Source organism: Etheostoma spectabile, chromosome 9 (genome assembly GCF_008692095.1).
Source record: "Etheostoma spectabile isolate EspeVRDwgs_2016 chromosome 9, UIUC_Espe_1.0, whole genome shotgun sequence".
Classification (NCBI taxonomy): Eukaryota; Metazoa; Chordata; class Actinopteri; order Perciformes; family Percidae; genus Etheostoma; species Etheostoma spectabile.
In genome coordinates this window covers 10,783,258-10,806,093 of record NC_045741.1, presented here as the reverse complement: position 1 = coordinate 10,806,093, position 22,836 = coordinate 10,783,258, and the positions used below count along the sequence as shown (strand labels likewise).

Sequence of the window (22,836 nt, the reverse complement as noted above, 5' to 3'; positions counted from 1 at the left end):
CACACACACACACACACACACACACACACACGTGCAATAGGGGTTTGGTTTAATTCCTATCGGAGTAATTAGAGGTTGGTCTGGTCCATCTGGGAGCCCCCTCCCCAAACCCAATTACACACACACATTCAGCAGAAACAGGAAGCACAGTACTCGATTGTTGCAGAGTGAGTCACCAAAATATTTTAATTTGAGCTCATCAGCATGAGATCCAAATGGGAGATCTCAGGATAAAAGGTCAGCTCGTCCTCCAAGACAGCTAAATCTTTCCCACAATTTGAAGAAAAGGTCAAGCTCTCTCCTGGTCTCCTCAGCAGTGCAGAGCTCAGGGAGGGAAACAAGAAGAAAAAAACTGTAAAAAAAACTTATTAGGGTGAGGTCTGATACACATAATTATGATGTGCAGGAGAAAGTCCAAATATACTTTTGTAAAAAAGGAAGGATAAAAGTTTCCCCGGGAACACAGAGGTCATTTAAACTCTGATAAAAACCGTCTTCAACTGTCCGGATTTAAAATTCTACTTCACCACAATACCCAGTTAACTTAATGCTACGCCGAATGAAGTCTGCAGTGCACAAGCTGCTGCTATGCATCTACATACCAACGTTTTGTTATTCTGAAAGTTTATGCTGAGAGAACTTCTTCATATAAATCTCACATTCATTGTGACTTCAAATCATATGCATTTGTAGAAAAACAGCATACTCATAACACTTACAACAGGTAATACAGCTTCATTCATCCAGTAATTACTTCCCATCCTTTAGATAACTTCGCTGACCACGCTCACTGGTGTGGAAGAGACTTTAAGAGCCACTTTAAGAGAAATGAAAAGGCTGCTCCTTATTGACCTGCTGTGTAGGGTCCTGTTTGTTTCCTTTGTCCTAATGTCACTTGGAGCTTCTGTGGAGAGGAGAGAGGAAATGCAAGCTTTTCTTTTCCTTTCCATCACCTTTTCCTCACAGATCCTGTCAGAGCTCCCAGATCTCGGCTGCAGCCGTTGCTTTTAAACACAATGCCAGTGTCTCTCACCTGACAGGAGTCTTCTTTAGCATGTTATGTGGAAACTGGTTACAGCATGACAGGCTAAAAATAAGGTTTGTTAGAAGAACATGTGCACAATAAGCACAGCGAGAAGCAGAGGAACCATTTTCCACAAATACAGGGAAAACAGGTAAATGATACCCTTTAGTCTTGATCTGACACGTGTCTTCCCCAAAAAAGTATACGTGTATAAGACCCTACAGGTATTTGTATAAAGTCAAAGTATACTTTGTTATCCCAAAATTTGTATGGTCAAAGTGCAATACATTTAAGACACACAGGCATATGAGTAGGTACCCCCTCCACACACACACACACACACACACACACACACACACACCTACATTTAGGAATACATAGTGTGAACACAACTCACAGCCTTCCCCCAATTAATCATCAGGCTTAAAAAACATGAGCATGAGGCAACATTCCAAATTAATAAAAAATAGATAAAAGAAAAACACAGTGTTGCAAGGGTGGACAATACAATTCATTATCTTGTCTTGTGTATTCCAGTAAAAAGTCTAATAGCAGAGAGGACAAATTACGTGCTGAACCGATTGGTTCTAATTGACCTTTGCAGCAGCCTACTGTTGCCACAATCGCTGAGTTGGAACCTCCTGTATAAGGGGTGGGTCTGCTCAGCCTCATTCACAATAAGCTCTGACCTTGACAACTTGAAACTAACTTGAATAATTTACTGGCTAATATTGTTGCACGTTTACCAGAAAAGAAAGTAAATGGACTTGTGCACCTGAGATTTCACTTCTAGATCCTGTTGGTCAGGTCAACAATTAAACAACAATTACAGTAAACATGTTTATTAAAGCAACACTAATCCGCTTTGGCCCCCATACAGGTTGTAAGCGGAATTGTCCATTACTGTTACCATCACCAATATTCTAATGTCTCATTTGAGCCACAGATCTGCTACCCGATCTGGCAGACTTGCACCAAAATAATGTACCTTAAAATAATGTTTCCGAAATTGTCTCAGTGGTTCATCAACTCGTAACTGGGTGAACGGAACTCCTGCATTCGCTTTGCACCTCTCTACCGGCTATAACTGCACTATGTAATTGGAAAGGTTCTTCAGTGTTGCTTTAACTCTGCTTGGTGCATAAATAACCAGAATATACTGTAATTATGAAAATTATTCCCTACATTTACATAGCGCTTTATCATAGACACTAAAAGCGCTACAGGGGGGGACTACTCTCTAAACCACCAATGTGTAGCACCCACCTGGGTGATGTACGGCAGCCTTACGACGCCAGACGCTCACCACACGTCAGCTTGGCAGAGAGGGGAACATATTTTTAGTGGTGGGGAAAACCAGAGTATTCAGAGAAAACCCACGCAGACATGGGGTGAACATGCAAACTCCACATAGACATATAAATACGCACTTGTTATATAACCCTGCAATAAAACAGAAAAGGAAATTAATATACAGTATGTACCAAGTACAATGGCAGAGTGGGTAAAGAACACTCACATGAAGAACCACAACATTATTCAGTAAACTAGATACAATTGTCATTTATGAAACAATTATTGATACGTTTAACATTGAATCAAATCTCTGTATTTTATTGTGTTCATTGTGCTTTTATAAAAACCCTGGTTAATACTGAATCCAAAACTTTGAATTAATGTGACTTGTGGCCCAGTAAAATACATTTGACCTGCTTATAAGACCAGAGCATGACCATTAGCAGGCATCTTCCAAAAGAGAAACCTCATGTAGCAGGGCCATGACACATAGAGGAAAACGAAAAGTAAAATATTCATAAATTGCGGTAAAGTTCCTGGGAGTCTATCCTGATGCTAAATTGCTAAGCCTTGCCTGGTAGTCAAACCTGCAGCCTCTCACATTCTCTGCACCTCTTCTACTCCACATAATTCATGTTGCATTTTCCAGCACCAGCCTTTTGACTTCCTTGTAATTGCATTCAGTCTATTTCATCATATTTTTTTAGCCAGAAGCCAGGAAAGCACAGAGATGCAGGCACCCTGAGCAATTAGGATGCCTTGAGGTGCTTAGCTTAGGGCATGGAAGTAAATTTCATCAGAGGGAGTTTTATAGGAGTGTTGCCGGCTGAGCGAAGTTGATCACCAGTCGACACATGCACCATATTTTAGAGTAAATGGAGATGTACCAGACTCTGTTTTGACACATCAATATTCCTAAAACTTTATGTCTGGTTCCTCCAAACAGCAAACCAAAGACTCTCCAGCGAATCGCAGAGACAAAATTACAGTGTTTGAGTTCTGTAAAACCGATTTTGCGTTCCTAAGCTTGTAGCTGTGAAACCATCAAGCAAAAGTTTTCCAACCTCAAATGTTTCCAATGAATGTTAATGAGAAAGTGGTATGAAGTGGTATGAAGTGGTAGCTCGAGGCGGCAGAGGACGGCGGCGGGATGTCAGACTGTGTGTTTTTTTCCTGATGTACACAATATCATCAAAGAACAGAAAAAAACTGATACAGCATGATAATTAGGTGCTTTCTCTCTCTGACTTCTCCCTGAGCTCCAGCCCTTGACTGTGGTCAACGATACAGTAAATGTCTCTCAACATGAACATGACTAAAATAGGGATTTAGCAAGAATTGTGTGTTGTTCTAATGAGGAGCAGAGACGGGCAGCGAATCAGAAAGACGAGCAGACAGATTGACAGGTTTTCATTAGATTGTTTTGTTATGGGTTTATAATTAATTCTTCTGGGACCTCTGCTGTCCTCTTGACCACCGAAAAAAAGAAGAAATATACGGACTGAATGCAGATACAACATACAATATGCTGTTGGAGAGTGTATCCTTCCCCAGAGAGTTTCTATGCAAAGAAAGAGAACTAAGTTGTACTTGTGATTAAACCCAGTCTCACAGAGACCGGGGCTCGTGTCCCGGCGTGTGGCGTGTCGTTGTGCTTCTTTTCCAAAAATTGATGCTTCATTGTTTCCCTTTACGTAGTGACCAGCACAAACACATTACATTCTCAGCAACACAAATAAAACAAGAAAATCATGTCTTTGTACATGAAGCAATAGATTAAAAATAGCGTGACATTTCACAAACTGCCATGAGACAGTGATGTGTGGTTTGCTGCTTTAAAAATTGATTTTCAATTTCAACATTTTCCTTGCTTGCATGGCACCACATGTTTTCCTCACACAAGCATGGGGATTACATTTCAATGTGACAGAGTGAGAGACAGACACCGAAGACAGGAAACAGCCAGTACTTAGCTGCATAATGGCAATCCTGCCGCCTTAGCACCTGCTTCGCTGTTTCATCCAGACCATCATCACCAGAAAAATAACAAACATGTTCATTTGTTGAAGCACTTTAAACAACCCACAATATGTTTCCGTATTCCAGACAAGGACCTCTGCTTGAAAAATGACTGTTGTCTCTTGCTAGTGTAGGCGGATGTAGCATGAAGTTGTAATTCGTGCCATAAAAGCATAGTTTTAGATCAGAGACTAATGTTCGTATCCTATATTGTCCAAATGTCCAAAGATTAGCCGGAATCAAATTCCTTGTTGTCTACGCAAACCTGGCCAATAAAGCTGATTCTGATTCGGATTCTGATTTCAGCAATGGTTTCATTTAACGATAACAATGATAATTCCGTAACCAAACCTTGAAGGTAGACTAAGTGATTCTGTGCAGAGATTGTTGAAATTTGAACTCAATGAGAGGATATGAGCAATCAGATCAAATGAATACAAGCAGAAAAGTAGCCGCTCAGCAGGAACCTGTGATGGTAGCGTTATAAAATCCTGTTGTGGATCTGTAGACATCCTGGCTATTTTAGTTTGACATTCTGTGAGAGCTGTCCATTCTCAGACACAGATTAGCAGGACATTATGCTGAAGCCTCCCCTTGAGGTCAACTTTATCCTCTGTCTGAGGGTTATCTCTCTCAGGCCTGCTTCTTATTAATCAACCAAAAACTGCCAAAAATCTTGTTTGCGGGCAGAAGCAGTGTCTGTGTAGCCTTTGTCTCTTTTCCTCTTCTTTCAGACACAAGACCAAACAGGATGCAGAGCAAAAATGCTGTTCTGACAGAATAAGTGCTGATACTGTAGATGTGAAAGGTCAGCGGTATGGAGGAGCAGAGTAGGGTCGTTAGGAGAATTTCAGAGCCATCTGCCTGTCAAATAGATTTCCTTTGACATGGGATCTCACTCTTTTGGGAGACAAAGCGAGAGTTATGGGCTGACATGCACAGGAGCAGATCAAGAAACAGAATGCAAGACAAGCAGGAAACCACAAAGACAGTAAGGTAAGATGAAGGGAAGACAGGCCAGTTAATAACAATAGAGACATGCATGTAAACACATAGACAGACAGCAGCCAAAGAGAAACTGATTCGCAAGCAGACCATTAAATAGCCTCATCCATCAAAAAGACAGTGAGACTCATGGCAGTTTTTAGATGATGATGACAGTACTTCCTTCTGTCTGTGCCTTTTTGCAAAAGGTAACAGATTATGATGAATGAACCATCAGTTTGAGGAAAGAGAAAACTACGGAAACAAAGTTACTTTTAGTTGTTTTGGTGCAGTGTCCAATCAATTTTAACATATTCAAGAAGAAAACAGCAGCGTTGGATGTTTGGTCTAATGAAGGGTTGGATTAGCATGTCGTTGGACTGCAACACAAGTCCACCCATGGGTGTCCACTGGACACTTTTTTTTTTAGAAGTGGAGCATCTCTTTTACTGCAGCCACATTTCCGAAAATGCCAAACGTATTATGTCAAATTAATTTGTGTTTAACAAGTAAAACAAGTTTCGATGATAGACGCACTTTAATTATACCTTTACTCTGTGGGTGCATTGGAAACTTGAATCTGGCCACAAGTCCATTGTTATTCTGTAAATGAAACCTATTGAAGGTAGGGCTCTGTAATAGCAGAGTAATACTGTAGCTGTGTGATCTACGAGGTACCTGGTATGGAGGGGAGGCTGAAGAATGAAAGGACAAAATAATACGCAGAACCTTGGGAAGAAAATCACTTCTGTCTGATGCTTCGGTTGGCCATTCCTCTTGCTGTAATTACACAGATCTTTGGATTCCCATGCATTCCTATGCCTATCTGGAATCTGACCCCAGCTCGCAGAACCATAAATAATGGACGTTTTTTAAGGAGTCTCAATCATATCGGGGGGGAAATGAATGATTCACATCTTAATATCTTCAGTGCTCAAGAGGCTTCTGGAGATCTCTGACAGATACTGCGTTATATTACTGATAAGTTATTACCGCGCATTGAGCTGCAGCCGCTTGGCCCTCAAACCATCAGGTGTCACTATCAGAGACAAAGAGAGAGGCGTGTTATTGTAATTCGACCCCATCCATTTATATTTCATTAAACAGCTTTATAATATACAGTGCAAGCCAACGATGGATGAGAGGATGTGAAGAGCATCAATAATAAAAAGTCAGATGTGTGTGTGTGTGTGCGTGTGTGTGTGGTCTGTAGCCACCCCAGGAAAATCTGACACTCTCACACTCACATACTGTCTCCACAGTCAAAAAAGGCCTCCCCTCTGACTCCTGCGATCAGCTTTGCATGACGATTACATCCTCTTCAGTGATTTATGTGTTGCTCACCAGCACACCTCTCTGCTCTTTTTACCCATTGGGAAATGCCAATAGCCAGATGGGTTGAATGTGTTGACATTCAGGTAGGACCACCAGGGGGGTTTATTCCATTGAGGAACAGAACAGACATATCACGCTCACAGGAACAATGGACGCACAAATGTACAAAGTGAGGTGAGGGAAATCCAACAGGTTCATTGGAGCACAGAGAAACACACAGGCAAATGTATCCAGAAAACAGGCTGTAAGAGAAAATTAAAAAAAAAAAAACCGGCAGAGGTCCAAAACACTGGAAGACAGGAAACACTCTTCTCTCAATCTCTTAATGAGATAGGGAACAGGTGGGTTTAAATACACAAGGACAGGGGAGATAACAAGACACAGGTAAAAAACATTGGGGTGGGGGAAGGTAATCACATTCGACAGGAAGGCAGACAACGACCAGGAATTAGACAGACCTGAAATGAGACAAGACTGTAAGTATCAAAATAAAACAGGAAGTGGAAACCATGAAAGGAACTAAAGATATAAACTTGACGCAGGAGCACCAAGTGACAAGACAAGCCTCTAAATGTCAACCATGGGTTACCTTCATACATCCCAGTGCTTCTGCTTTATGTCAACAGGGTTGCTTTTAGATGTACTGTGTAGAGCAGCATCAATGTTATGGATAAGTTTGTGTTTTTTGCCTCACCTGGATCTGGCTCATGACTCCTTTTACACCTTTGTTATGGTCACTTTCTGCTAGGGCTAGCAATATATCAATATTGTGACATGAGACTAGAAATCGTCTTACGTTTTGGATCGCGTAATATTTCAATATGGTAAACTGTGCCTTTCCTGGTTTTAAAGACTGCTTTACAATAAAGTGATGTCATTTTTTTACCAGATGTTCTGTTTGATTATTTACCTTTAACCACTTAAGTCATTATATCCACATTAGTGATGATTATTTATCAAAAATCTAATTAAGTAAGTAAAAATATGTAGTGAAGGCACTATTACTCAACACTACAATATCGTCACAATTTTGACATTGAGGTATTTGGTCAAGAATATCATGACATCTGATTTTTGCCATATCACCCAGCCCTACTTTCTGCTGCAAACAAGACTACTGCATGGCTAGCTAACAAGCCAAGTCTGGGTACACCAAGTAATTAAAAGGTACACATTGAAGCCTGAACCAATGAAAGTAAAGTTAATCTCAACCAAAAGTGAACCAATGTTTACATGCTCAAAAGGAACAGGTTATGCAGGAAATGGGATGCCAAGCTTGTAGTTTTGTAACTAAAGTGTGTTTGAAATTTACAAATACTCAAAAAGTAATTGACTGACTTATTTAGACATCTAGATATTTTTAAGGTTTTTAAGTTTCAGTTTTGAATCAGACTTTGATGTAATACATAAAAAATACAAGGTTGCATCGCTACATGAAAGATTTACTTACATTTTGTTACACTGAAGTCTTGTTGTCCATCCATGTGAGCATAAACGTGACATCACATTACAGTGGAAAGTTGACTGTAACAACATTAGACTTACCACTACCATTGAAGATGGATTTATGGTAAATGAACTGCATTTATAGAGCGCTTTTCTAGTCTTAGCGACCTCTAAAAGAGCTCTACACTGTAGGTACCATGGTGGCCATACAAAGTCATTCACATTCAATTTGGGGTTCAGTATCTTGCCCAAGGACACTTCGACATGTAGATTGACCCACTGACCTTCCGATTGGTGGACAACCACTCTACCTTCTGAGCTGCCGGCTTATGGTAGGCTTAGATTCAAGCTTTTGAGTGTGTGACCTTTTGATGTTAATAATCGTATGTTACATTCAAGCTGTTGCCAAATGAGTTGCTACAAAGCTTATTAAGATGATCAGCTCTACACACATCTCTTTGTGTTTCTCAGTATGGTTATATTCAGAACATTATGGCGTCCGGTAACTCAAGATAATTCTGAAGAGTCCATCAGGTTTTTTTGATCCTCTGTGTCCTCCTTGGCTACTAGCACCTGCTGGAGGGCGGTGTGCACTCATGGAAGGCTTGTATCATGTGGACGCGCCAACTGTTTTGATGTCATTACTTAGAATTCCTCATGGGGGCGTCGAAAACCACACACACTACAGCTTTAATAAGAGATACCAAATAATCATTTATAATATTAATTACAGAGTTCTACAGATTATTCTGAATACTGAAAATCTGTTTTGCTAAGTGTATGAGTGTTCATATTACATTAGGTGGGAATTTATAATGTTGATATTTTCTTTGTATTAGAAGTGTAATTGAGGCATATTTAACAGTTTATTCAACCACTAATGGAAATCTTTATTAAGACTGTAAATTAGGGGAACTGCAGTCCCAAGTGCTGAGCTACCTCTCTTTCTTTCTCTCTGGTGAACCATTTAAAACAGTCTATTGCTATAGTGGTACTCTGTGATATAAAGACATTTTATGTACATATTGTCTCATTTGAATCAGGAAACTACAGAAGCATGAAACATGGGAATTACTGCAAATACCAGTCTGAATATCTGGATTATTGCTGCACTGCACATTATACATGCTCCTGCACAGGACATTTAACTCCAAACATGAATGTTGAAAAAAACTTCAAAATCTGCTGTACCCTTATGCAAACACTGCATTTCACACTAAATTAGAAATGGTCTTTTTGTTTGCCCTCTTTTGATCCACATAGATACACTTTGAAGATGTGAATCACTGAATTTAACGTAATAAGAAAAGACTCCAAGGTTGTCTGGGTTTGAAAACATAAACTCTGCTTCCTGTTTGCCAACAAGAGCAAGATCTATAATTTTAATTACTGCAGAGTGGTTACAAAAATCTGTAAGTTTTCAACTTGCTGGACTGCTGCTGTTCTGTGAAAAGAAATCCACTACTTAAGCAAAACGGTCTACTGAATATAATCAAGAACAAGTAGAGCAACTTTAAACTTTCTCATTTTTCCTGCTTTACGTTTCTCTAATTTATAAACTCTTGGTTGGGTTGAAGCATATTTGTTGCAATTTGGGTTGTGAAATGTGTTGCATTCAGGGAAATAAAAACAGGAAACGGTACCCTGCATAATGTATGAAGGGCGAACAATGTGATTTTTTAATTTATTGTCAGATTTCAGGGAACTGAGGACCTAAACGCAGAGACAAGCAGGCAGGCAGGAGAGAGTTAATGTTGAAGTTTATTTAATAAAAACAGGAAAATATCAAAAGGGATCCAAAAACTCAAAAGTCCAAAAGAAAAAACAAAAACAGGAACACAAACACCAGGAAAAATAAAAACTGGAGGGAATAGTCCAAGTGCTGACAAGCCGACAGGACCAGACACACCCACAAACCAAACACAAGGATCTGACGAAGGACAAGCCGAAGACCAAAACTAAATACACAGAGTAACGAGGAAACACAAGACAGGTGACCCAAGGACTGGAAAACAGGTGAAAAACATTAGGCAATCAAAACTAGACAAGTCAGCGCAGAAAACCAGCCCATCACAATAAAACAGGAAACAGAACCTATATAAGACAAGACTGAAAATTACACAATCACAAAGGACAAGACATCAAACCAAATACCAGACAAGAATAGAACATTAAACAAAGCAAAGTACCAAAACCACAACATGTATACTACAGTCCTAAGAGGAGGTCTAACCAGGCAACATAGGTGAAAACACATTTGTTAGTGGAGTAGGGATGGTAATAATATATCAGCGCATATCATGACATATCTTAGAATAATCACACAAGTATGTCTTGGTATTTATAAATACAACTCATAGCTCATTTATTTAAAGAACTCTAGGCATTTTTTTAATTTTTAGAAACACTGCCACCAGCTATTGCCACTAGTGTGGAACAGAGGCTACTTTCTTGACAAAGGTTTGATTTGTATATTGTAATTATGTCTATTTAAATTTAAATTAAACCTCAAACTTAAACATCGCAATTATTTTGACAGGGATCTTTGGATGCTGAAAATGCTACAACTGTCTCTAATTGAAGAACATGACCTGCTTAAAAAACAATCGCCACGTCTGTGTTTTTCCAATTGAGAAAGCGATTCACAGCTTTGGGAATTGAGCCAGGTTGAGGCGAACAAGCAGTGAATAGTAAACTCCTGCGCCACATTACGATGAACAAAAAGTGTCTGCTCTCTAAATGTTTGATCACCTCATTTGAATTCTCTCAGCATCTGGGGCAAAGGTGCCAATTTTCTTTGATATTCTGGCATGGTGAGTGACAGCGGATGGGTGTCTGACTGAGTTAATGAGAGCAATCCAGAAAGGCCATTCTCCTGATCGACATCAAAACCAATGACAATTTTCAACAATTACCTCGATGGATACTCAACTGAAACAGTACGACACTGACTAAACATTAGAAATACAAGACAGACATGTGAATATTAATTCTTCACAAGAGCTATGGTTTGTGCGTGTGCTGGGGTTGTTATAAGAACCGTATTGATCAGAAGAACTGCATTGGCATACAAAGAAGAACCATTTGTAACCCTGCCATACGTTAAGACATCATCCCTGACCAATGAAAACTAACCATTCAACAAAGTAATAAAAGAGTAAACAATAAGCTCAACATTGTGTCAGTTTGCTTTAGTGTCATGTTTTCATTCAAACTAAATCAAAAGTAATTTTGTCAGATTTTGCTCGCCCTGAGACAAAAAAAAAATTAACTTCTCAATTATTCTCTACAATACTCTGGTATAGATTTTCTTGAGTCAAGGACAACTTTTGTAGAAAAAGGATAAGAGCTTTTTAATGAAAGAAGAGCCTTGGGATGAACCAAGGACAACAGAAGAAGGCTGTGATTTCAAAGTGGGAGCGTTTCCTCTCAGAATATCTTCCCCACAAATCATCGAGGAGTTTCAGGTAGTTGGAGAATGAAACTGTGCAAGCTGTTTGCCATCTGTAATGTTTTAGGGGTTTTACTCTGAAGATAGTGATGGTTTTAGCATAAAGTAGAATGGTTATTATGGGCTTTGGGTTATGCGTGTTTAAACCTGAACAAAAGTAGGTCAATTTGATTTGATTTTCCACATTTTTGTTAAAGATTCTCACTGAAGATTTAGTTGCTGTTGCTTCTTCTACACAATTGAACAAGGAACCAGAAAGATTCAGCCAACTGAAAGCATTTCTCTCTATCTCACCACCATGACCATCAGCTGCAAAATAATTTACATGTTTTGACTAAGAAAAATATTTAATAAAAAGAAAAACAAGTCAGAAAAGACAGAACAATATCTCAGCTTGGCTGCTGTGGAAGCTCTCAGTTCATTTTTTTATTTCCAAGTGGAAATTAACGGCCGTAGATCAAAATGCCTCCGCTGGACCCAATTGGATAGACCTTCAACCAATTAGAGCAACAACATGTGGTCGATGGAAACTCTCAGTTAAATCTCCCTTAACATCCTAGAGGTTTTGTTGAAAATAGGGATGTGGTGGGCTGGACAATAGTAGGTCTGGAATGGCATCAATTTAATGATATTCAAAGAATGACATCCGTGGGAATTTTGAATTGAGATAAAGCAAAATCAGAAAGAGCATTAGTCCGATGTTCTGTCACAGAATTATGAAGTGTGGGAAGGCAGGAAGCAAGTGACAGAGAAAATTAGAATGGAAAGAAATAGAAAAGGAGGAATAAAAGCAGAATGTAAGAGAACTTTCACCGATGCGGTAACATCCAATTTCCAAAGAAATTTAAACAGTATCAAAAGTATGTTTCAGCTTGATTACTAATGCTACAGGGTCTTTCATTTGCACTTTCTGTCTAGTTGAGCCTCATATAATATCTTCAGATTGAGGCTCAGAGTGGTGTTGATGGACATGCAATCTATGGGTGAAATCAGGTGGGAGACAGTCTGTCTCTATCCTCTCTGCACCTCCCGTCAGACTAAACCAGCTGTGTAGTCATTTTCTTAGCTCATTGTTCATTCAACCTTTTTTTAATCACTGGATTTAAAGAGGGAGATAATCTGCACTAAATTGTTTCCATTCAGTTTGATCAGGCTTAGTGCAGAGAACAGAAATGATTTATGACTTAGTGACTTATAGCTGCTCACAACATAGAATACATAATTACTTTTAAGGTGGCCTGAAAGGTTGTCAGTGACCCAAAACAGAGTTACAATATCTGGAGAAACTGACTGAAGCTGATGGGGAGTTGAGTGGACATTTGGCGTTGCATGCAGAGCCTACAATAATAACGGCCTTTTTAAACATGTAGTTAGAGAAAGTTGAAAGCCGCTAATGAAGTCTCTGCATTTCAAATTGGCTAAACAATATAAAGCATGTGTAGCCTTTTAGAAGAAAAAAGGAGGAGAAGCGGGACATCTGACGGCAGTCGATGTTCAAGTCCTCCGGGGAGTCTCAATCTGCTCTTGTTAAATGTTTTCTGAAAAACTTGACTCTTAAGAATCAAAGTCCCCAGATTCAACAGCACATTGTTCCAGAGTTTGACAGCAACAAACAAACCCAAGGTCATTCAATCACAACAACACACAAGAGATGTTTTTCTCAGCTTTTTTTTGTCGCCAGGAGAGTCGACTACAGAGAAAACGTCAGACCGCATAGATGTCCTTTGCTAAACTCCACTCAAACTGTCTCATTTTAAACAAGATGACCAGCTGGCACTAAAAAAGAAAGAAGTAAGTACAGCTTAGACATGAAAGGGGAGAGAGAGGGGGAATGATATGCAGCAACGGGCGGCAGGCCGGAACCAGACTCACAGCCGCTGCAGCGAGGACCAATCTTCTACTGATGGGGGCACGCTCTACCAGGTGAGCTATCAAGGCGCCCAATTTTAAGACTTTTACTTTTAAGATGTAGTCTCATGGTAATGATCTGGCACCAAACTACTGTAAAAAAATAACTCATGTCTACACTGTATGTGAACATTGTTTGTTGTCTTCATTTAAAATTAAATCTTTTCATTACACTGGTTTGAGTATATCTGCACCAATCTGCTTCACAGCCAGAGTGTCTGGCTACTCTCATATGATCTGCAATCATCTTACATTTATCAGAGCACTCCATGTGAATAAGGTGACAAACCACATGCATGATACACTTACACACTACATGTCAAAAGTATGTCGACCTCCTTAAATTACATTACACTAGTGGGTGATTTCAAACTGTCTCCTAAAAATAACCACTATTTCATCGGAACCAGTAATGCTCTTTGACAAAAACCTAATGCCTCCTCGATTGCATTGGAATCAACACAAAGAGAGAATGTTTTCAAAGAACGTGCAAAGTTGTAAAATGTTACCGAATCAGCATAGTGTTCTCCGTTAAAGTGCTGTGTTTGATTTGTTTCGCTATAATATCCAATCATGGCAAGTCATAATTTACGTTTTTATGGATGTGGAAACTCAAAGTTTGGTAAGGTGCATGATTATTTTAAAAAAGTCCACACAGGTTTTCTCATTAATATTGAACTAAAATCACCTGTTTCAGGTTTCAGGTCGAGAATAAAAAAGTCAAGCCATAGTCTTAACCATGATATTGCCGAATGCTAACCCCAGTCCCAGGTGGATGGTGCTTTTTCACTCTTACCATCCACCTCTATGACCCCCCAACAGCAACTAGCAAACCCTGTGTGCAGAATACAATGTAATGCTTCCAGGACTGTGGAACTGAGTCCTGTGAACATAATCTAGACAGCAATTAAATGTATTCCTTAAATTATGATATATACCATTTAACAGCATTTAAACGTGTACTCGATGTTAGCGGACAGGGTTGGTAATTTATTCCAAAACCATTTGATCTGCAGTTGTGGTGTGGGGTTTTACTCATGGACTACCCAGACTCAAACCTGGGTGGGAAGGGGGATTTTTTTTATTTTGCTGACAGGTGGCTGTTTGGTGTTTTTCTCCTCATGGGAGAGAAAGCAATTAATGTGGTTTGTTTATCAGGGCTTTTACAGTATATACAGTGTGAGAGTCACAGAGGTCATATATCCAGTCCCCTGACACCATACCTCCTCTGTTTCTATAGAAACAAGTGCACAGATATGTTTTCTTCCAGCCTGGCCGAGGGAAACAGGACTATTCTTCTTCTATGGTGCAAAAAAATGCAAGAAAGTTTTTGTTCATTTTTTAAGCAGGCACGCTTCTGGGAAGTGAATCAACATCATCACCATCATCATTATGGTTGTCTCACTTGGTCTGTGACCCTGAAACCGCAAACTTTGCAGGTGCGTTGTTTGTAGTTTGATTGTAGCGCTGCACCTACGTACTCTTTTTTTGTGATCAAATTTTATATAATCAAGGGACAAACAGTAACACAAACAATACAGTTACAAACAATACACTGAGATGGAGAATGTGTTCCAGGTCCAAATAAATACATATATCCCTGCACCTACATACTTTAACATGACATCATGTTAATTTCCTGATTATACTCTTGTTGTGTTTTTGGTGATGTATTTTATTGTAAAATATAAGAAGTTTGAAATGTGACATATTTCTCTATAACATCACATATTCAGGACTAAATGAGCAAACATTATAGACAATTTAAGTTAAATGTTTCACAATACAAACACTCAAAAATGATAAATGGAAGTCAATGTACTTTATTGAGAATGTGAGGGTGTGGTTTGATTGACAGGGATGCTAGTATAAGAAAACCATCCCACACCTGTCATCACATTTAATTCAAATGTCACACAAACCAGTGTGAAAAGCAAGGACTACAAACACAAATGAAAACATCACTTTGGACTAACAAACTTCAAACTACTGAAATCCTCCAAATTGACTTGCATATCTTACACATGAGTGACTACATCTCAAACAACCGGCTGCTCCCTGTAGTGTAAAAGCTCACAGGGAGCACGGCCGTCAGAAAACATCTGCTTTGTTTAGTTCTTAGATCTGCAACCTATTTCTTACACACAGCATGCAGAGCTCACACTGGGCCGATCTCAGTAAGTGTGAGAGACAGGGAGAGAGCATGTGGGAAAGCATGTTGTAAAAGAAATCCCCTCACATCGTATTACCAGCCTGTTTAGCTCTTACATTTGGAATTCAAGCCTGTCTCCATGCTCTTTTTAACGCCTCTGCAGTTATCAAATCGTTAATTAAGCTTATGTCGAACCTGCCCAGAGAGCCTGGTGTGGAAGAGAGATACGACTGCAGGCTCCACCAGCCATCTGCTCCCAACATGCTGATGTCGCAGGCGATCAGTCCTATTAGGCCCTCGGTCCAGGCAGAGCCAGAAAAAGCATTCGCTTCAGCAGCACACTAACAGGGCTTTTTCAGTGCCTGATACTGGGCAGTCCGCATCAGAGAGCAACACACTATAATACACTAAATACAACAGAGGCACCTCCATGAAATGTAACTACACACTCAAAAATAGATGCACAGATTATATGTAATTGTAAGCTACAGATACCACATGCCTCTGCGCTCAACTGGATAAACCTACAATCTATCAGAGCAACGAAGTATGTGACGCATGTCAACTGACACATAGTTGTTACAGAACTCAACTGCTAGCTACCGCTGATGTTTGTTACTAGCCATTAGCCTCAGCAGTTTTGACAGTATGTACAGTATACATACTTACATCCATACATCACTCAGATGTATCATAAGATAATACCATGGGTGTATTGATAGAACACATGGTGAATTACAACCATTAGATATATCCATTCACTAGCAAGGACCACGCCACAACAATGTGTTAGTTAAAGATTTAATGAACATTATGAATGTGCAGATAGATGAATATCTGTGGATGTCGTCTGATGGCTGGAGTGGGAGGATGTATGATGACCGAGTGAAGGAGCCTTAGAGGGGGGGGTTCCGTCTCAGATGCAGTTTTCGCCCGAATAGTTTACAGATCCCCAGACGGTAGTTAGATGAGACATGAGAGAGGTGTGCAACAGGAAGGGATGAGAGGGAAGATGGATGGATGAAGGAGAGGGAAAGGGAGGGTGGTTCAAGCAATCAGAGACACAAGGCAGATTACATTTTTGGGTCTGCGTCGGTGAGTGCCAGAGCTTTTTGTTTTCTTTGATATTTAACAGCAACATATCTCAACATTTCAGATCCTATTGTGAATTAATACATTTTGGGATGATTTCATTATATTATGTGCCTCTGTGGTATCCAGTTCGCTTTGCTTTCTAAACATTTTTTTCAAGGTCCCCTCCCTTGATGAACACTTCAAAATATGTGTATATATATATATATATATATATATATATATATATACATACATATACATAAATAAACGCCTGTATTCTGCCAGGTGTTGGCAATCAACATGGATGGAATCTAGACAATGGGAAGAAGTTTAGGTTGCTTCCATCCTTGTGTTTTGTATTTTCTTATTTTCTGTCACTTCAACCAAAGCGAGACTAACAAGTGCTTGAATATGGTGCTCTTGACATGAATTAAACAGTTTAATGAATACTGTACAATTTAACCAACTTTATGTAGCCTAACTTGACTGCTTTAATTGTTTGTCTTTTTACAACCCCTCTAATGTCAAGGTGGTTTTGACCAGGATGTATTCAAGGCTGCTTTTTCACTCCTGAACTTGTCTTTGTCTGTAGGGCGCAACGAAGTTGCAAAATTAGGTTTTCCCTGTAAGTATAGCCTGCGAAATACTAAAAAGGAAAAAAAACGTTATTGACCATTATCGATGTTAATGGGATTTTGTTCTCAGTGGTGTTGTCATAAACTTCCCAAAACAGTTTTTTCTAACCCATGGCTTTCAAAGTTGAGGTTAAAAGTTAAGTCAAGTCTAAAAATGTGCCTAAAAATGAACATCACAGCCTCACATGTTGCTAGCATGGCTTTTATACTTTTTCAATACATTACTGACTTGCAGCTTTAAATTGGCTCCATCAATCGGACAGCTGTGTGTTTGGCTTCAACTGAAACTAAGAACAGATATACAATACTTTGGCTCAGGCAAAGCCTCCACAGTCGAGAGTGAGAGCGAGTGTCAGGCAAGGTTTCATTAGCTTGAATGTGACAGAGCTCTTAGGGCATCGTTGAGATTCAGTACAGGTTTAGATCAGAGCTGGCATTATTGGCCACATTTCATGGTCTGAGTCTTCCATTTCCTTGCCAGCTAATGGAGGACTGCAGGTGGCTGCTTAGACACTGCACTCAGTTCTGTGTGTGTGTGTGTGTGTGTGTGTGTGTGTGTGTGTGTGTGTGGGTGTGGTGTGTGGGTGTGTGGTGTGTGTGTGGTGTGTGTGTGTGTGTGTGTGTGTGTGGTGATGATAGCTAATCCTCACAATCTTAGATGGGTAAAGTAACTCCTCACACGCATGTTAAACCACTATTATTTATTTTCCAAGTGACTCATTGCATCTCATATTTATGGAATATTTCCAGAATACTAAACTGAATTACCATGCGTTTTCATTGTGACACTAGACCCCAGTACTGGTGTGGTGCGATATGTAGCAACCTTCAGAAGAGTGGTAGAGTGATTGATGTGGTTCAATTTTTCATGAATACTTGCAAACTTGACCCCCCACCCCCCCTCCAAAAAAGTCCCTCTGTGGGACACTGACAGGCCCATAGTTACATCACCTTCAAGCCCCAGAAGTCAATCCATGGTAGGTGATTGTGGAGCCAAACTGCCTTGTTCACAGTGACACCAGCTGGATGAAAAGAGGAATTGTCAGCTCTGTGGCAGCATGAGACAACTTTCCTGCAGTGTGAGCTCTGCTTTTAAACCAAAGTCCCATTTATAAATGTATTTCATTTAAACATGTTGATCAAGACAAGCATGTTACTCCTGCTTCCAGACATTGCACCGAAAGTGTATGTGTACTAAGTCAGACAAACCATCACACTGCATCAAACAGACACAGTCCAGCAGCTACAGACGGACACATGTGTCAGCGACATAGGAGCTGCTTCACACTGCTCTCTGGCTGTAGTGATTAAGCCTTGCAGGTCACAGACTGCTAGTCCTGCTAAATCTCTGAGTCCATTAAAGTGATGATGCTGCCACCCAGACTGAACTCTTGCTTGTGTCAAAGTATGATGAACTTAATACCGCAATTGCAGGTTTTCTGGTTTCAGCTTTCACTTGTTCATTCCTGTGAATCCCAAACACGACTGATGTCAATAAAATAACAGTACTCCTTTTTAACTTAAGCCATCTAGAGCAGTGGTTCTCAACCGTTTTGAGTTGCGACCCCCCAGAATAATGGAGGTGGAATGGGACTACTCTCCAAACCGCACTTGGGAGGCTGAGATGTTCTGCGGTCAGGAGAGGTACAGTACCACTGCATATGTAGTCACTGAATGGTATATGTATGTGTTTTGCCGAAAGGGTGGGGGGGAGGTGAGGTTCAGGTAGGGAGAGGACAGAACATAGGGTCACGATATGACGAACACCACCCCCCCCCCCCCAGCCCCCTTGACAACAACAGAGAGAGCTAACCACTGTAAACAGCTGTCTCTACACGCCTCCCCCGGTGGATTTGGAGCTAATTTCTGTAAATGCTCTGATTAGTAAACAAATGCTTTGCTTTAATGACAGTTTAGTTTTAGTTTAAGTTTTAGCGGCTAGCACCTAACTTGGTCCAATGTGCTCCAGGCTCTGTGGATGTTTGATGAACCCACCTTCAGACCCCTTTCTGTGTTTCAGGACCTCCTGATTTAGAACTGTAGCTCTGAATATACTACCTGGAATATAAAAAAACTCACACAGTAATGTAAAAACCATTCCACTGTGTAGAAAATAGTATTTAACTTAATTTCTCCCCTACTATCTGCCGACCCCCAGAAATTCTCTCGTGACCCCCTTGGGGGTCCCGACCCCCAGATTGAGAACCACTGATCTAGAGAACCGTTACAGCTGACTTATTCAGTAACCCGATGAACATCCTAAAAGGGTGTTTGAGTTACAAATGATGCTACACATGAATGACCGATCTCACTGAAATTTCTTGCAGCACTCGCTACTCAAACCATGGTTGAACTAGCTCTTACGGGTACCCCAGCCAAAAGTGTGTTATTTCAGGGACAAATTGATCTGCACATCCTTATCTCTGTGACTGTAGTCAGTCAGAGGCTCTTCCACAATATACAGGTTTCTCCTACAGATGTATTAGGTTCATAGATACATACATTGCTGCAAACAACAATGTTCACTAGTGTTACACATTTTTATTTTATTTTTTTTCCCCACACATGATGCAGTGACAATGTCCTGTCAGGCTACAAAGCCCCCTACTGCCTGCCTGCTGCCATTATAAAACTTTATTTTCAATTGATTTTTTATTGATTTTTTATTTGTTCTGCATTCTGTCTTTTGAGAAAATAAAAAAGCAGTTAGACAATTTAAAATGCAATATATTAATATAATTTTTTTATATTACTTTGGGTTGGGTTATTTTATTCTAAGCTGTAATTATCTCAGTAACTTATCATATTTAGCAGATTTTACAAACAACGTTTAGTGAATTGGGTACTGAAATTAAATTCCTCCTCTGTTTTCTTTCTGGGGTTTTCTCAACTGTTCAGCCAAAGAATCCTTTCTTCTTTTCTGTTGAAGAGAAACACGCTTGTTAGGATCTGGACAACATCCTCATTATCCTGCTCTTAGTCTGAATTTGTGTCCCTGTCCAATTAGATTCCTTACCTTTCTCAGTAACAGTATACATCGCCTCCATGCCACCTCTAATGTGGTCAGTGACGTGGCAGTGGAGCAGCCAGGTACCAGGATACTGAGGGCGCATCTTTACTGTCTGAACAGAAAAAAGAAGGCAATGCCAACATGATTTACTGGTCACAAGTTTTATTTTTAATGTTTGGTAGCAATGTCAAGCCACTGTAACTTACAAAATGTTAAATGTTAAGAGTTACTGTATTTGTTTGCTTGTTAAAGATAGAAGGATTTGAAAAGGAACACATTTCTAATTTTCTAATTTGATATGATGTAATATAATGCTTTTTTTTTTTTTGCCCCATTTGCAGATTTCTTCTGCCCAGTTAAAAAAAATTATATATCAAGAAACTATCTTATACAATCAAACGGATGAGAGTAACACCTTTTTTTCAGTGGTTACTCTGATCACTGGAACTTACACCAATGAGTATTTATTGACATTGAAATTTAACTTTTGAACATATTTAATGTTCCAAAAGACAAATAAAATCAGGTTTTACCTGGAAGGTAGCTGGAAACAGCTCATACACATCAGTTCGATGAGGACCTCCGCCCAGCTGTAGAGAAAGAAGAGTTGGTATTTGTGTGTACCAGCTTTGTATAATGTGGAACTGTGACGGGGGTCTTGCATGTTTGTATGTTTTATATACCTTGTATTCCACACTGTGTCCATGCCAGTGTGCAGTGTGTATGTCCACTTCATTGCCCATTCCCATCAGGTACCAGTACACCTTATCACCCACCTCCATGTTCAAACCATTCAGATTTGCATACATATAACCATTTATGGCTGCAAGCAAAGAAAAGCACACAAACACAAGCACACAAATATGAAATACATTTAGGACATTTTGATGGATGTCTGGACAAATCAACAAAAATATCATCCCATCTGTCAAAATGATGCAGTTCATTTTGTGTGTGTGTTTATCTCACAGTGCATCTTGTTGCTCTCTATAAAGGTTTCATCATCCTTCAAGTTTGCGCGAGGGTTCCTGATTTTTGTCCTGATATTTTCATCCAGGTACCTGGAATAATAATAACAGTAATAATTTGCCAAATATTGTACAATGAATATGCAGTAGTTTATTTTCCTGGCATTGCTGCAGAAGAACATAAACACCACAGACAGTGATGTACAGCCTGTTCCGACAATGATGTGTGTGATAAATGAGGGCTAGGAGGATGACACAGTGTCAAAATATTAGGTGGGACCCAGTCAAATTTGTGATTGCCACATGCACATTTCACTGTTAAACTACTTCTACAGATGAACTACTCCCAATGGAAAATGTTGACAGTGCGGTCTGTGGAATGTCATGATTACCTGTGGGATTGTGTCTAGAAAGACAATTTACAAGTATACAGTTTTTTTTAGCATAATCAAAATTCCATTTAATTTCATTGTGTTGAGGTGGCAGCAGTAGGCAATTTGGAAGAGGTGAGGGCGGGTTGCCATCCCGCTTGTTAGCAACATGAACAAAATACACTCCCTTGTTAATCTGCCATCCCTCTCCCTCCCATGCTACTAGGGCCTAGTAGCAGAGCTATTGTAGGGGCAAACGGTTTGTTCTGTTGATATGTTAGTCTTGTCTCTAGTCTGCCTGACTCATTGATCCTTTATCTGACTGGGGTTTGTGCGAGTTAGAATCGATGGCCTCGACCAGAAGCCTTGCTATGCTGTTTATTGATAAATCCATGGTGCTGTCTGTGGTGCTGAGGTAGCAGACAGATTTGTAATTGTGACTTGGACTCTCAGTCCCACCCTTTGATCAGTTTCGTCTTGGATGTATAATATTCTCTAAATTTTGGAGATTTAAGTAACCTGCTGTATAAGCTATATTTTAGAGTCTAAAATATAGCTTATACAGCAGGTTACTTAAATAAACTGGCCTTCTCATCACTAATGTGTGTCCACGGTGCCATTCCCTCTGTTAAAAATTAACAAATTGGTTTCAGACAAAATTTTTAAATATAAAACCAAAACAGCATAAGCATTGCTAGATACCATGAATTCAATGGACTAAATCAGTTTTTGTATTTCAATGTACTAACTAGTAAATGTCCAAAAAGGTTAGACTCTACGTACCAGCTTTCATTCTCATCAAAAACCAGGAAAAGCAGCGCAAACTCTTCTACTTCCTTCTTCATACCAAGAGTCCTGGAAGCAACACAGTTTGTACAGCTGTACATTAGCACTCTATTAAACTCGTTGTGTGATGCAGAACCATATTAATTCTTTCTGCCTTAGGTCTCAGATCTGAAATCACACCAGCACACTGTATACACGGCATAAAGAAATTAGTACTAACTAGATTCTTTATTTATTTAAAGATGCCAAAACACTCACCTGCCCCAGCTACGGCGACAGATCACCAATGGACCAATCAGACCGCTGTACAGGTCCTGTTTAGCAGGGAGACAACATAAGTGTGTGTGTGTGTGTGTGTGTGTGTGTGTGTGTGTGTG

General features: G+C 39.7%; 1 protein-coding gene across 1 annotated transcript in view; it reads right to left on the bottom strand.

The window, feature by feature from the left end:
- Positions 1-20,065: 20,065 nt before the first annotated feature.
- Positions 20,066-22,836, bottom strand: part of cp (ceruloplasmin) — a 10,967-nt gene continuing 8,196 nt past the window's right edge. Inside the window, 7 exon segments of the mRNA XM_032525264.1 lie at positions 20,066-20,244; positions 20,341-20,446; positions 20,868-20,924; positions 21,018-21,157; positions 21,304-21,395; positions 22,457-22,528; positions 22,718-22,773. Of these exon segments, the coding sequence (XP_032381155.1) occupies positions 20,219-20,244; positions 20,341-20,446; positions 20,868-20,924; positions 21,018-21,157; positions 21,304-21,395; positions 22,457-22,528; positions 22,718-22,773 (549 nt within the window). The 3' untranslated portion in view covers positions 20,066-20,218.